Source organism: Microtus oregoni, unplaced genomic scaffold, assembly GCF_018167655.1.
Source record: "Microtus oregoni isolate MIOR12 unplaced genomic scaffold, Mior012 000033F_ref0000390, whole genome shotgun sequence".
Taxonomy (NCBI): Eukaryota; Metazoa; Chordata; class Mammalia; order Rodentia; family Cricetidae; genus Microtus; species Microtus oregoni.
The window spans coordinates 11,423,611-11,437,677 of NW_024543092.1; the positions used below are offsets into that span (position 1 = coordinate 11,423,611).

Below are 14,067 nucleotides of genomic sequence, written 5' to 3' on the forward strand. Positions count from 1 at the left end.
TATAAGTGTGTATATGTGTGTGTATGAGCGTGTGAGTGTGTAAGTGTGTGTGAGTGTGCATGAATACGTAAGTGTGTATGAGTGTGTAAGCATGTGTATGAGTGTGTGCATGAGTGTGTAAGTGTGTGTGTATGAGTATGTGAGTGTGTGGGTATGAGTGTGGGTATGAGTGTGTAAGCGTGCATATGAGTGTGTATGAGTGTGTAGGTGAGTGTATAAGTGTGTGTGTATGAGTGTGTGTGTGAGTAGGCCAAAGGTTGAAAACATACGTCTTCCTCAGTTGCACTTCACCTTATTTTGTGAGTTACAGTCTCTCGCTGAACCTGAAGCCTACTAATTTGGCTACACTGGCTGGCCAGTGAACCCCAAGGCCTCCTCTTGTCTCTGCCCACTTCATGCTGGATTTACAGGCATATTCAGGGCCTGATTTTTTAAAAAATATATGTTTTGCAGTTCACACTCCTGTCGCCATGGTTGGACTGCAAGCGCTTTACCAACTGAGGCATCTTTCCAGTCCCATTAAAGCTTTTTAACTAACCCACCCAACTATTGTTCAACTTTAGTGTATATGTGGAGAACTTTGGTTTTGGGGTGTTTGCTGAGTGCTGGGACAACTTGGGAGGGCCAAGGTTGCAGGGGCTTTTTGTCAAGACACACAGTAAGAAACCAGGGTGGAATTAGGAACGTAGCCCATTTGTTGTATGGCAGGACTTAGAAGTGTGTTTGATATTAAGCTGACATCAAGGTTCCTAGCCAGGACAGTGCAGAGAGTTTGCACAGGAAGATGGCAGAGAATTGGTAAGGTGGTTCAAACATTCATTTCCAAATCTTGGGGTGAGAATTTCAGCTCTGGGATGACACAAAAGAGACACCCACTTGTGAGAGAGAGGACTCAGTGAGCCCGCACCCTAACCCACACCTCCCACTTTCATTCTTGTTTCTGGATCTAGTATCTGAAGTTTCTGGATCAGCTTTCAGAGAAAATGAAATTGGGCCAGATAGTGGCTGACCTTGGCTTTGACATGCGTCTGGACGTAGTTTTAGGTCGCGCCGAGCAGCTAGTCCTCCTCGAAAGTAATGCTGTCATTGAAAACAAGACCATCGCTCACAACTTACGGAGAAAGGTAGGCAACGCTGCACTTCATAGTACTGAGAAAAGAAACTTCTGGAAAACCTAAGTGTTAAATTGACTTTATTACACTGTGATCAGTAGTGTGTTTAAAAAGCATATTATTAAAAAATATGTATTTAGAAGTCAAGTTTTAATTCAAAGTTTTGAAAACCTGATTCATGGGTCTATCACCTGGCTCTCGTGAGCCTTGCTTGGGATTGCCCGTCCTCATGGTGGTCTTTATATCCATGGCTCAAAACAGCAACTAGAACCATTTGTCTGTGTTCCATGCTGAAGGTTGGAGGAGGGGAGAAGAGGGAAGCCAAAGATGCAAGTGATGGCTTATAAAGAAGATTCTGGAAGATGCTAGCTGAACTTATGTTTATACCACAGCCAAACCTGGCTGCAAGAGAGACTTGCAGACAGAGCTGCCAATTCTCCTAGTTTCCTCTGAGCAAGGAGGGAAGCTGGGGGCACCCAGCGGCTCTGCGCATGCCGCTCTTTTGAGCTAGACAGTACAGAGAGAAGGGCTCGCTTTTCTCCAATTGAAGGCAGAGTTGGCAATCATTTATAGCAAGTGAGAGAACGGATGAGTGAAAGGGATAAAGCATAATTATCAGCTGTATAATTATCAGCACCAGAGAAAGAAGAAAGGACACGCAGATGCGTCCTTATAATACTTCTCAGGATAAATGTTTTGTGTAGCGGCTATACAGTGAGTCACATCTGGATCCTTGGATTCTGCCAGACTGTGAAATCTTGGAATAATCACATACCTCTCTCTTTCTTCATATTAAGACAGGAATGACATACACCTCACAGGAGCGTTAATTTTAATAAGGGAAAATTTGAATTCCTGTCTCATGGAATAAATTTGGTTCTCAGTCCCTGCCCCAGTTCACCCTAGTTCTGGAGAAATCTTTATGTATATGTAACCTGATAACCATCAGGGACGTCAAATGTACCAAAATTCTTTCTTTACTTCTTCTCAGAGAATTGATTTCCTCTCCTAATGCCCAATGCTATTCCTTCTTAAGAATTATACCATCATTAAAATTACTGGTGTATTGAATTTATCAGTGGACTTTTGCATCAGGGTGCAATTTGACCCGATGAAACTCAAGAAAGGGAGTTGGGGGCAGCCCAGATGGTTCACTGGGTGGAAGTGCTTGCTGCCAAACAATCTGAGTTTGATCCCTCTGATAGGAAGAGAGGATCCCTCTGATAGGAAGAGAGGATGGATTCCCACATGCATCTCTACAGCCTCCTCACCCTGCACACAAGATGTGGCATGCTGGTGCTCTCCTACCATACACACAATAAATCAAAATGTGTTAGAAAAATTGGATAGGCCCACACCATTGGAACATAGTCAATGCTTATTGGATTCCGTGGGAATGAAGTAGGAGTGATGATGATGATGATGATAAAATAATAGTGACAGAGAGCTTGAGGCTGGGAAAGGTGGGTGGTGGGTCATGGGGAGAGCAGGACAGTCGTCAAGTGAGGTGGTTGGACTGAGGTTTCCATAAGATCAAAATGCATTGTATACATATATGAAATGTTCAAAGAATAAATAAAGCCATTATTCAAAATGTTAAAAGGGATTAGATTGGAGAAATATCTGGCAGAATTTTCAAGGGGTGACCCAGGTGTGGTCACAGCTGTCACTGATAAGAAATGCAAAGTAGTTTAAGTCCTTCCACCTCTTAACACTTAGGGGATAATGAGGGCTCACATGACAGTCTTCATCTGGGGGTGGGGGGTGAAGAGGAGGGGTAGAGGGGTGAGGGTGGGCGCATCAGTATTCACCAGTTCTTGATTCCTCCTCCCGGTGTTTATGACCAGTGACAGAACTGCCTGGATTTACTATCTGCCCAGTAAAGTGACAGGCAGAGCCCAGGAGACTCTCTCCTCTGGTAGTCATTTTCTACAACCCTCTCTAATTCCCTTCATTAGTCTGATTGCCAACAGGCAGCGATGTTCAAGAGCTTCCTCCTGGCCTGGGTGGAGGAGCTCACAGCCTAACACAAAGAGTTCAAAGAAGCGAAATCTTCATGAAGTCTGTTTCTGAGATTTGGAAGTTTGTAAACAATTTCGTTAAAAGTCTCCTGGTTACATCTTCTGTAAGAATGTATCAACCCTCCTTGTAGGAGCTACTTAGCCTGGTGCTGAGGGGCTCAGATCATCTACGGAGGTTTTCATATGATGCCGGACCTCTTGTTCCAGTAAACACTGGTGCAGCAATCGTGGCCACTGAGCGTTGGAGAGGATTTTGTCTGTCTTATTACATCCTTCTTATTCTGCCCTTGATAAGCCTATTTTATTAGTCTTAGAAGTAATTTTACATTTTTATTATGAGGCACAGAATATTGGACGAAGCAGCTGTGGAGAGCTGACTTTTGTCACATTTTCTGGGGCTTCTTTGTCCCGTACTTTGTAGCTACAGAATTAATTCTTGGAAAAAATATGAATAAAAAAATCCAATCAGGGAAAGGAACCCAGTGACCGTTTTTTGATGCTTTGCAAATGAGTCTCATTGACGTGCAGATAAAAATCGACATTATCTGAGTAATTCATTTATATTTACTGAGTGTTCAATTATTTTGTCAAAAAAAAAAAATCCGTTTGTACCAAACCAGCTAAAGACTCAGAAAGAAAGACTGGAGAGCAAAGAAGTTCATATGAACCTCCTTCGGCAGAAAATTGCCCAGCTGCAGCAGGAGAAGCAGGCGCGCACAGCCTTGGCTGAGGAGAGGGATGAGGCCCAGCTCTCCCTCAGGAAGCTGGAGAAGAAGGTGGAGAGGCTGCAGAGGGAGCTGAGCACGTGTCAGGAATGCAACACCGAGCTCAAAGCCAAATTGGCCGACACCAATGAACTCAAGGCAAGTGTGTGTTTCCTTTCTCTGTCCCTTTCTGTAAATGCACCTCAAAGTATACACTAAGGAAGGGCATCCTTGATTCAGGCATGGCGGTGCGTGGCTGCAATAGCAGCACTTGAAAGGTAAAGCAGGTAGACCAGAACTTCAAAGTCTCTCTCGGTTATATACAGAATTGAAGGCCAGCTTGGGTTATGGAAGACCTCAAATAAAAGAGGGCAAAAAAGGTGGGGCTGGTGAGATGGGTTCAGTGTGTAGCCTCCTCCTGTAAGTGGTCTGAGATTCCTGGGGAAATTCCCATTTCTTTGGGGTCTGCTATGTCAATAGTCTGAAAGATTGAGAGACACCAGTGTCTAAGTAGAGTGCCTGCCTTTCCAGTAGGCCAGCTACAGAAATCTTAGTTAGATAAGAACTTGTTTTGGAGGCGATGAGGAAATAGAGGCTCTATTTACTGAGGGTCAGAGTATCGTCTTAGGGTTGCTATTGCTGTGATGAGACACCATGACCAAAAGCAAGCTGGGGAGGGAAGGATTTGTGTGGCTTACATTTCCATCACAGCCCATCACTGAAGGAAGTCAGGGCAGAAACCTGGAGGCAGGAGCTGATGCAGAGGCCAGGGAGGGGTGCTGCTTATTGGCTTGCTCCTCATGGCTTGCTCAGTCTGTTTCCTTAGGGCACCCAGGGCCACCAGCCCAGGGATGGTCCCACCCACAGTGAGCTGGGCCCTTCTCCACCCATCACTAATTAAGAAAATGCCCCACAGGCTTGCCTACAGTCTGATTATGAAAGTATTTTCTTAATTGAGGTTTCATCCTCTCTGATGACTTCGGCTTGTCTCAAGTTGACATAAAACTAGCTGGTACAAAAATATATTGTAGAAAAGGCTCACAGACAGGGGCGATGAACAGGTACTGTTGCAGGTCATATCTGACAAAGTTCAGTTCTGGAATTTTGCTTAGCAATTTCCCTCTTGTTCAGAGGAGGTTTATTTTGTTTATTTATTTATTTGGCTTATACGTAGGACTTCATTTGATTGGAAGACATCTACCCATATTAACTAGAACAATCTGTCTTGAAATATTTTGAGTCTCAATTTTAATTGTAGCATATTGCTGGGCAGTGGTGGCTCACGCTTTTAATCCCAGCACTCGGGAAGAAGAGGCACGAGGATCTCTGTGAGTTCAAGGCCAGCCTGGTCTAGAGAGAGAGTTCTAGGACAGCCAGGACTGTTACACAGAGGAAACCCTGTCTTGAAAAAAGAAAAAAATAATCGTGGCATCTCAGAGGCTGAGGCAGGAGGATTATGCATTTGAGGACATCATTGACTGTATAGTGGGAGTCTGTGTAGGCAAAGCAAGGTGAAGCAGAAACAAAAAGTGTCTACCTATTTTTAATCTCACCTTCAAACATCGACCAGGAAATACCTAGAACACCCTCTTACCAAATATCTGGACATCATGGCCCCGTCAAATTCTATTAGCCATTGTAATTCCTTTTGATGGGTGACTAGTAATCCATTGCATGGATGTACCACCTTCTGTTCCTCCCTTTAGGTTTAACTGGACACCCGAGATCTTTCCACTTTGGGGCTGTTACAAATGAAGCTGCTATGCACATTGTGCTCCAGTTCTCATGTGTACCCCCATATCCATTGTATACTAAGGCCGAAGACCTTGACTCCAGGTTATCTGAATATCTCCTTGAAAGATCCATGCATTAGGTTTTTTTTTTTTTTGAGCTCTAAGATCAAGAAAAAGCAAAACCCTTTCCAGACCAACTGTTAAATTTTAAACCGCTGAAAATTATCTTGGCATGAAAACCTAAGAATTATGGAAATAATTTTGAAAGAGAACGATTTTTGTGTAGATCTTCCTTATGGAAATAATTTTGAAAGAGAACAATTTTTGTGTAGATCTTCCTTCTTGTGTTAAATTTAGAATGATTTTATGATATCGCTTACTTAAGACTACATAAATTGGTCAATTGCATTACATTTTTACCACTATGAAACCAAAACCAATTTAGAAATCAAAGGATAAAGACGCAAACTAAGAAATTAATGATATTAATTCAGTGTAACTGGTGCTGCTATTCAACTAAAATCACCTTTAATAAGAATGTGCGGTGTTGCCTGCAACTTTTGAGTGTGCTCTGACCTTGGGTTCTCCCTGCATGAGGGAGTGTGTTCTACCATGTGCTTCATTTTACTAGGGCGAACCCCCTATATGCATGGTGATATAGTTTGACCTTAAGTTTGCATGAATGTATATCTGACTTATGTATGCATTTGTATTATTCTTTTCTTATTAACCTGGGGTTATTAAAATAGTGTTACAATTTGGCACAAATATCACTAAATAAGCAAATGCAGGCACTGAAATCTTGTGGAACACTTTTAGAGGATGTAGAAGAGGTTTTGTGTAACCTCCCTATAGCCAGATGCTTCACACCCTGCCTTACATGTTTGGACCTCAGGAAATTCCTCAGCACTGCTCTGTGTGTGTGTGTGTGTAAAGGAGCAGGCATGCCATATTCAGAAGGCCCTCTCAGTGGCCCTCAGAAGCCTGGCTTGTTCTGATTTCACCTGGAGCATTCTAGCCAATGTCTTCATTCTCTTTCATCCCCAGTCCCAGGGAGTTGCTGGAGCTCTGGCTTCATGCCAGTCGCTAGCCAGGAGGAAGGCGTGAAGCCCATCTGCTGGCTATTCTCTGGAAAGGATATAACAGCTCTATGTCTCCACTGGCCAGAACTTAGTCTCCTGACCTTGGTTAAATGAGGTCAGTCAGAGGAATAGGTCTTAATTCTGGTCAGAGAGAAAGAACAGACCAGCTGTCTGGTGGAGAGCCTTAGCTGCGGCCTCTAGCATGTGGCCAAACCCTTGTAAGAGCCGTGACTCAAAATCAGCTCCCAAACCCAGGGGCAAGTCATTGGTGTCTGCTTTGTGGTCTCCCAGAAAGCATCAGAGAAGACTATAACCATCAGCCATAGGCAAAGCTTTCTTCTCTTTCTGACTTTCTCCATATATCCCTCATATGGAAGCTATTCCCCATGGTCCTTCCCCATGGACATGGTTCCCACCCTGCCAGTGTAGCCCTTACTACACTGTCTCCTCTTCCTGGAGACAGCTGTTTGACAGTGCCTCCCCCCATCTCCTGGATTGCTTTTCTCACTGTGCACAGTAAACAGGGCCTGTTGAAGGCAGACTGCTTGCTTTTTGAAGTGAAGGTAACTTTGCTGCCAGCTCCCCAAGTGTGGCCTGCTAGGGAGGAGAAGTGAGGCGAGAGGGCACAGAGGGATATCTCCCTCCCTCACAGAGCTGTGTCTCTGTGGACACAGCATCTATTTTGGCCACCAGGAGACCTTAGAACAGCGGCTTTCAACCTGTGGGTCATGACCCCCAAGGGGTCAAATGCTAAGACGATAGGAAAACACAGATATTTCCACTCTGATTTCTAAACAGTAGCAAAATTACAGTTAGAATTAGCAATGAAAGTTACTTCATGGGTGAGGGGATCAGCACAACATGAGGGACTGTAGTAAGGGGCCACAGTATTAGGGAGGTTGAGAACATCACAGCCCCAGTTCATGGAGGGACTCATGCTCTCTGCTTGATGCCTGCCAAAGGTTTGCAGTGTCTCTACAACTACACTAGGGGACTTAGAGCCTGGGGTCAGCCAACACCTAGGAGTTCTGATTTATTCACCTTTCCTGCCCGGGCCTCTGACACTTACGTAGAAGAGAGAATCACCCACCAGATTACACAGTTCTTTCCTGGGAAGCAGTCAGCACACAGTGTTTATCACAAGTGGCACCCTGGGAACCTTTCCCTTCCTAGCTGGACTCCTGATGATACATCAATCTTTTTTATGACCGGTTCTGTCCTGCTGGAGGAAAACTAGAGGCCAGTTGCTTGCTGAACTCTGAGCTGCCCTGAGAAGATCCCTCAGGGGGATTAAGAAACCAAGTTAGTCCCACCCCACTCCCAGGAATCTGTTGGTTTGATTTTAGAGTCTCCGTCCTTCTTGCTGGCTCCTAGCTCTGTCCCGGTAACCTGACTTGGCGCTCCCTTCCTTAGAACCCCAGCAGTCCTCAGTGTAAGGAGAGGTGGTGTCCCCAGTGAATGTGTGCGGCTGACAAGGACACAGCCGTCTCAAAGACCCTAATGCCTCAGCCTGTGGGAGTGGTAAGGCCTTCCCTAGTGGGGCTCAGAGAGACGGGAAAGTCTCTCTGTGGTCTGACAGGGGGTGTGGAAAATGTCCACTGTAGCTTTCGCCCTTGGAGGTTCTCCTTAGAGACTGCTCCTCCTGAGACTAGGAACCCAGGCCTCCCCGTTCAGTGGTCATGAAAACTCAGCTCCTTGTTTATCTGTATAATAACTTGCCTCTGTGTTCAGCTGGATGCAGTAACCTCACTTCTCTGCAACTTTAGGTAACATGCTGAGCATCTGAATGCTGTGGCTTCTCCACTGGAGAGTCCTGACCTAGATGCACACTCGTGTGTCTGTCATTTCTTCACTCCCTGGCTTCCCCAATAGGGGTTCTGGGACCTGAGCCAGGCAAGGACATGTCTGCTCTGGGCTGTGCAAAGCCTCTGATTGTTAGGGTCCTTTCCTCTTTCTTCTCATTAGGACTGTCTTATAGTCACTTCTGGTCTCCACGCTGTGACCTGTCACCTGTGCTGGACATTTCACCATGTTTTCTCAGTACAGACAGAAAGCTGAATGTATCCATTCCAGTGATTCAAGGCTTCATACTCAAAATCCCAACCCCGGCGGCTTTGTGGTTGAGCATTGCTTTTCTCTGCGATAGTGATGTGGCGTGAATGTTAAGAATCTCTGTTTAAATGGTTAATGCTTTCTTTCTTTCTTGCTTTCTTTCTTTCTTTCTTTCTTTCTTTCTTTTGTTTTGTTTTGTTTTTCAAGGCAGGGTTTCTCTGTGTAGCCTTGGCTGTTCCGGAACTCACTCTGTAGATCAGCCTGGCCTCAAACTCACAGAGATCCGCCTGCCTCTGCCTCCTTTAATCTGCTGGGATTAAAGGCGTGCACCACAACCTGGTAATTTGGTAGGTTTTAATCCATGTAATTTACTCAATTGGAAAATTGTTTGATAGTCTATACAATATATTATTTGAAGTAGTATGTTTAGGGCCACCATCTCAGAATATTCATTTCTGTGTTTTCTAAAGGTATGCTTACAGACTTATCCAAACACTATTTAATTTCAGAATATGTTTGGCGTACGCAAAGAAACTCGGTACCCCTAAATTGTAACTCCCTGTTCTCCTTTCCCGCTAGTCTCAGACCTTCTCTGTCTTCCTTCTCCCTCTGGCTCTTCCTGATGAAGAGAATTGTGTGGTTCTTGGCACTGGCTTCATTCTTCTGTCATGATGCTTTTGGGGTTCATCCGTGCTACAGCATGTCGTGGTACTCCATTCTTGTTTGTTGCTCTGTGACACATCTCAATGTCTGCCTCTGCTACCTTTTTCCTGTCCATCAGTTGACGGACATTTGGGTGGTTCCCACTTTTGGTGCTTATGAACAGTGCCTCTTTGAGCTTGTATACAACTTTTTGAGTGGGCATATGGTTTCACTTCTGTCTGGCTTGTAACTAGGGGTGAAATTGCGGATCATATAGTTGGCATTTTCAAAACTACCTTCCCTATTACTTATACCATCTTATATTCCATCTAGCAGTATGTGAGTGTTCTAACTCCCCTAATTCCCTGCTAACTTTTGTAATTGTCGACTTAATTTTAGCCAAGTTAGTGGACCTTGTCTTGTAGCTTATTTGTACTTATTCATTTGGATTCTTTTTTTTTTTTTGACATAAGCTCTTACGTAGTCTAGACTGATCTAAACTCACTGTGTGGGCAAGGCTGGCCCTGAACACCTGATCTTACTGCCTCCACTTCTCAAGCGCTGGAATTGAAAGTGTATACCACTGTCTTAGTTTCCTGTCTGTTACAGTGATGAAATACTCCAACTAAAAGCAGCTTAGAGCACAAAGGGTTAATTTTATCTTACAATTCCAGGCTGCAATTCATCTTTGCAGGAGCCCCACTTCTCTGTTCAATCTGTGATAACAATGCAGAGCTTCGGAGATGATGAGGTTTTTCCAGAAGACAGCACAGACCACCTGATCCCAGCTTTTCCTCACGTCCGTCTGTCCATCTGTCTTTTCTTCATTCCCTCACTGCTCCCTTTGGGTCTGTCCTTGGACCTGTGCTTGACCCAGGGCTTGGCTTCCTTGAATTCCTTTGTAAGGAGCCACAGTGGCTCACAAACTCACAGTGCAAACACCTCCCGTTCCAGGAGCCTCAGTCAGGGCTTTAAGGCCATCACTGCCCTTTGTCTGCACAGGATTCGGTGACATCCTTTGCCTCATGTTCATTGGTGGTGTCTAGAGACTCTGCTGAATAACTGCAGATGAAAATTTCCCTCACAGCCATGAGGGAGGCTTGCTGACAGACTCCCGCATGACACCATTAGAAGAGCAGGCATTTGGCCACTGCGAGGCACAGGGACTCACTGGTTAGCATAGAAAGTCTGGCTTGCTCACAGGTTTTATTTTAGCAATCTCACTCCAGAACCATGCTGTCTGCAATTTTATTGGGTTGATTTCCCAAATAAGGGTACTCTGCTTTATCGTTTAGTAAGCAGCAGGGACTGAGGTCACACTTGTCCACTTTATGCTGTTCTCCAAGGTCTCTGTAGCTGCTTGGGATGAAGTCCGTTCATTATTCATAAAAAAAAAAGTTAAGTGAGTTCCATTGACTTCTGAGTTATCTTTGCATCCAGATCTCCTAAAGAAGAACAAGGGAAATGATCCTGATTCTCTTGACTCCTTAGATTAAAGTTTTGGAACAGACCAAAGCCATCGAAGACTTAACTAAATCCCGAGACGATCTGGAGAAGCTGAAGGAAAAAGCAGAGAAAAATCTCATGTCGGTCAAGTCCAAGCTGGATGCTACAGAGGAGGAGGCGAAAGAGCACAGAGAAAGGGCCAGGGCCATGATAGAGGTGGCCGTCATTGAACTGGAGACCCTGAAGAAGTCTCTGGAAGACACTGAGAGGAGAGAACAGCAGGTAGATAAAATCAGCCGGTGGGATGCTTTAAAGCGACAGGAGAAGTCACACACTTAGCGATATGGACGGCTTTGGGAATGGGTGTGCCACCCTGCCCAGGGCCACACTCAGCTCCCGTGTGACAATCTAATTTCAGTATATATGCTGCCCAGAAGAGCGTTATTCATACATTTCTCCCAACACAATTTGTAAAGATTTCTATATCATTTCAACAGATCCACCCACTCGGCAGCATCTGTTTTGGCATGCCCATAATCATTATGAGTTTCCTGGCCTAAAAGCCAATTCCTACTTGTATGACATATTCCATAAGAGAGAAAAAAGGAACAAATGTGCTTATCAAAGCAACAGAAAGCCAGTGCAAGGCCAGCTTCTGGTGGCTGGGAGATGTTTTAAATTGTGTTTGATAATTGCCTCTGGAGATTCCTCAGCTCACATGGGTTAATAATGTTAAGCAGGGCTAGGAAGTCAGAGAGAAGCGTTATCTTCCACAGGGAGCACTTGTAGGAAACGGTCTCTGTTCTCAGACAGTGGCACCCAGACTTCATGGTTGACCAAGCGCAGATGTAGGCCATAAAAATGTCCACATCAGCTGGCTGGCTACGAGGAGGAGCATTTTATCTCCCGAGCACATCAGGTCAGACATAAAGAACTCTGTCCCGGGCAGCCTGACCCTTCTGCCTTTGACGAGCATGTCACTTTCTGAAGCTGCAAAGGGCAGAGAATGGACTCTGTTCCTAGGTTTTTTTTTCTTTTTCCTTTCTCCCTGCTCTGCTTTGGCCCCTGTGTTAGGCAGAGCTGGGAAGAGCCTGACTACATGAGCAAGTGTTCTCAGGAAGGAAACATCTCAGGAATTGTGAGTTTTGGCCACGTTCAAAAGGGTGGGAAAGTTGGAGAGAAACTTTTGCATTGGAGAGGCGAGGCTGGTGCCTTGTTTTATTTAGGTGCCTCAACAACGCATGGGAAGCGAGCAGCTCGTACGCAGGGCAGTTATTTCTCTTAGGTCTAAGGCTAGAGAGTCACGGTCAGGGCACCAGCAGAGTGGGTACCAGGTTTATAAATGGTGTCTTCATGAACCCTCAAATGGGAAAAGTTCTCTGGGGTTTCATGGATAAGGGCACCAATTTTCTCTTGGAAACTCCACCACAGTGATCTTATCTAAGTTTAATTAACTCACAAGACCCCACTTTCTGGAGCCATTCCACCGAGGACTATGCTTCAATATACACTTAGTGGGCGGGGTGTGCAAATAAAAGAAGCCTTCGTCTCCCACGCTGGACCATCCTCAGGAAGGAAGTTGGGGATAAGTGTTCAGATGGTGTTCTGATGACACTCCTTCAACAGGTTGGATCCCGTCCTTTCTGAAATGGAAGATATTTAGTGGGGGCTTGTCTCGATGATACCCCTTTTTTGCCTGTCTTAGTGTAGGGCCACTGAAACCACCCTAGAAGGACATGAAGAGAGGTGATGCCCACTCTAACCATTGCCAGTGGACCCTAGTATTCTGAGATTGGCCAGTGATAGAACATGGAGGAAGCAGTCTTTGCGAGGTAGTTTAAGAAGGACTGAGAAGCCCCACTGTGTACATCAGCTCATTCTTTCTCTTTGAATTTCCGAAGTTCATTGCCCAGTTAACATCCCAATGCAGAAATGTTTATCATCACCAACAGGCTCACGCCAACATCGGTATAGCGCTATGTATGAGGTTATTGGTTCACTCGTCCCGGATGTCAGAGCAGACTCAGGGATGGTTGTTTCCAGGGGTTCTTGACTCAGCAGCAGATACATACATGACCATCTGACTCACAGGGGCTTATGAACTTGCTGAAGTCTGGGGAGCCCGCAGGGATTTTTAGAAGGCATTTAGCAGGCAAGCCTTCTTATTCATCATTTAGGCCTACCTTATGCAAACCTGGGTTTTCCTCTTTTGCTGCTGTTGTTGCATTTGGCCTGGCAACGGGGATGTGTTTTCCCTTCCCAGCTAATGTCTCTCTGCTTGATGTTTGCAGCTGGTGGACTTCAGGGAGGAGGTTTCCCAGATGCTGGGCTTAAACTTGACCTCTCTCACACTCCCCGACTATGAGATCATCAAATGTCTGGAAAGACTGGTCCATTCACACCGCCATCACTTTGTTACCTGTGCCTGCCTCACAGACCCAACGGCCGAGCATGACTGCTGCTCGCAGTGCCACTTAGCCCTTCGACACTGATCCCCTGCCTCAGAGACGGGGCGCACGTCTCAAGTTGTGGAATGAAAAGCTTCCTTATATTTTTGAAATTTGGCTAGCGTGTGACAATTATATACTTTGATGACATAGTGAGAATAGATCATGGGCTGATAATGGTCTCCAAAGGTGCTGTCCCCAGGGCCAGGGAGATGGCTCAGCAGGTGAAGGCAGTTGCTACTAAGCCTGAAAACCTGAGTTCAATTCCTGGAACCCACACAGTAGAAGGAGGCAGTTGACTCCTGCAAATTGTGCTCTGCCCCATACACATGCTCTGTTATACAAGTGCACACACATGTGCACACATGCACACACATACATGCACACACATACACACACATGCACACATACACACACATACACACACATACACATACATGCACACACAACACACACATACACACATGCACACACATGCACACACATGCACACACATACACACACATGCACACACATACGCACACATGCACACACATGTATACACACTCACATACACATAACACAAAAGTTAAAAGTCCCAGTCCAAAATTAATATTCAGCACTAAAACCACCTATCACGTCATTAGCTAGCTCATCAAGATCCACAGGAATACCCTAGGTTCTTGCTTTGATTGGGACATACCAGCAGAGTGTAGAAGGGTCGGCCTTCTGACCTAGAACATCACTGATGGCTTTACCTCTTAAGGTAACCATGTGCAGAAGTCTTCTGAGAAATAGCCTTTAAAATTATTTTATTTTTACTTTTGTGTTTTCACGTGTGTGTGTGTG

At 45.1% G+C, this 14,067-nt stretch overlaps 1 protein-coding gene across 1 annotated transcript in view; it reads left to right on the forward strand.

Moving 5' to 3' along the window:
• Ccdc170 (coiled-coil domain containing 170) overlaps positions 1–13,664 on the forward strand; it is a 104,362-nt gene extending 90,698 nt beyond the window's left edge. Inside the window, exons 9-12 of the mRNA XM_041679990.1 lie at positions 951–1,124; positions 3,754–3,996; positions 10,838–11,074; positions 13,084–13,664. Of these exons, the coding sequence (XP_041535924.1) occupies positions 951–1,124; positions 3,754–3,996; positions 10,838–11,074; positions 13,084–13,284 (855 nt within the window). The 3' untranslated portion in view covers positions 13,285–13,664. The remainder of the gene's footprint in view (positions 1–950; positions 1,125–3,753; positions 3,997–10,837; positions 11,075–13,083) is intronic.
• Positions 13,665–14,067: the final 403 nt, after the last annotated feature.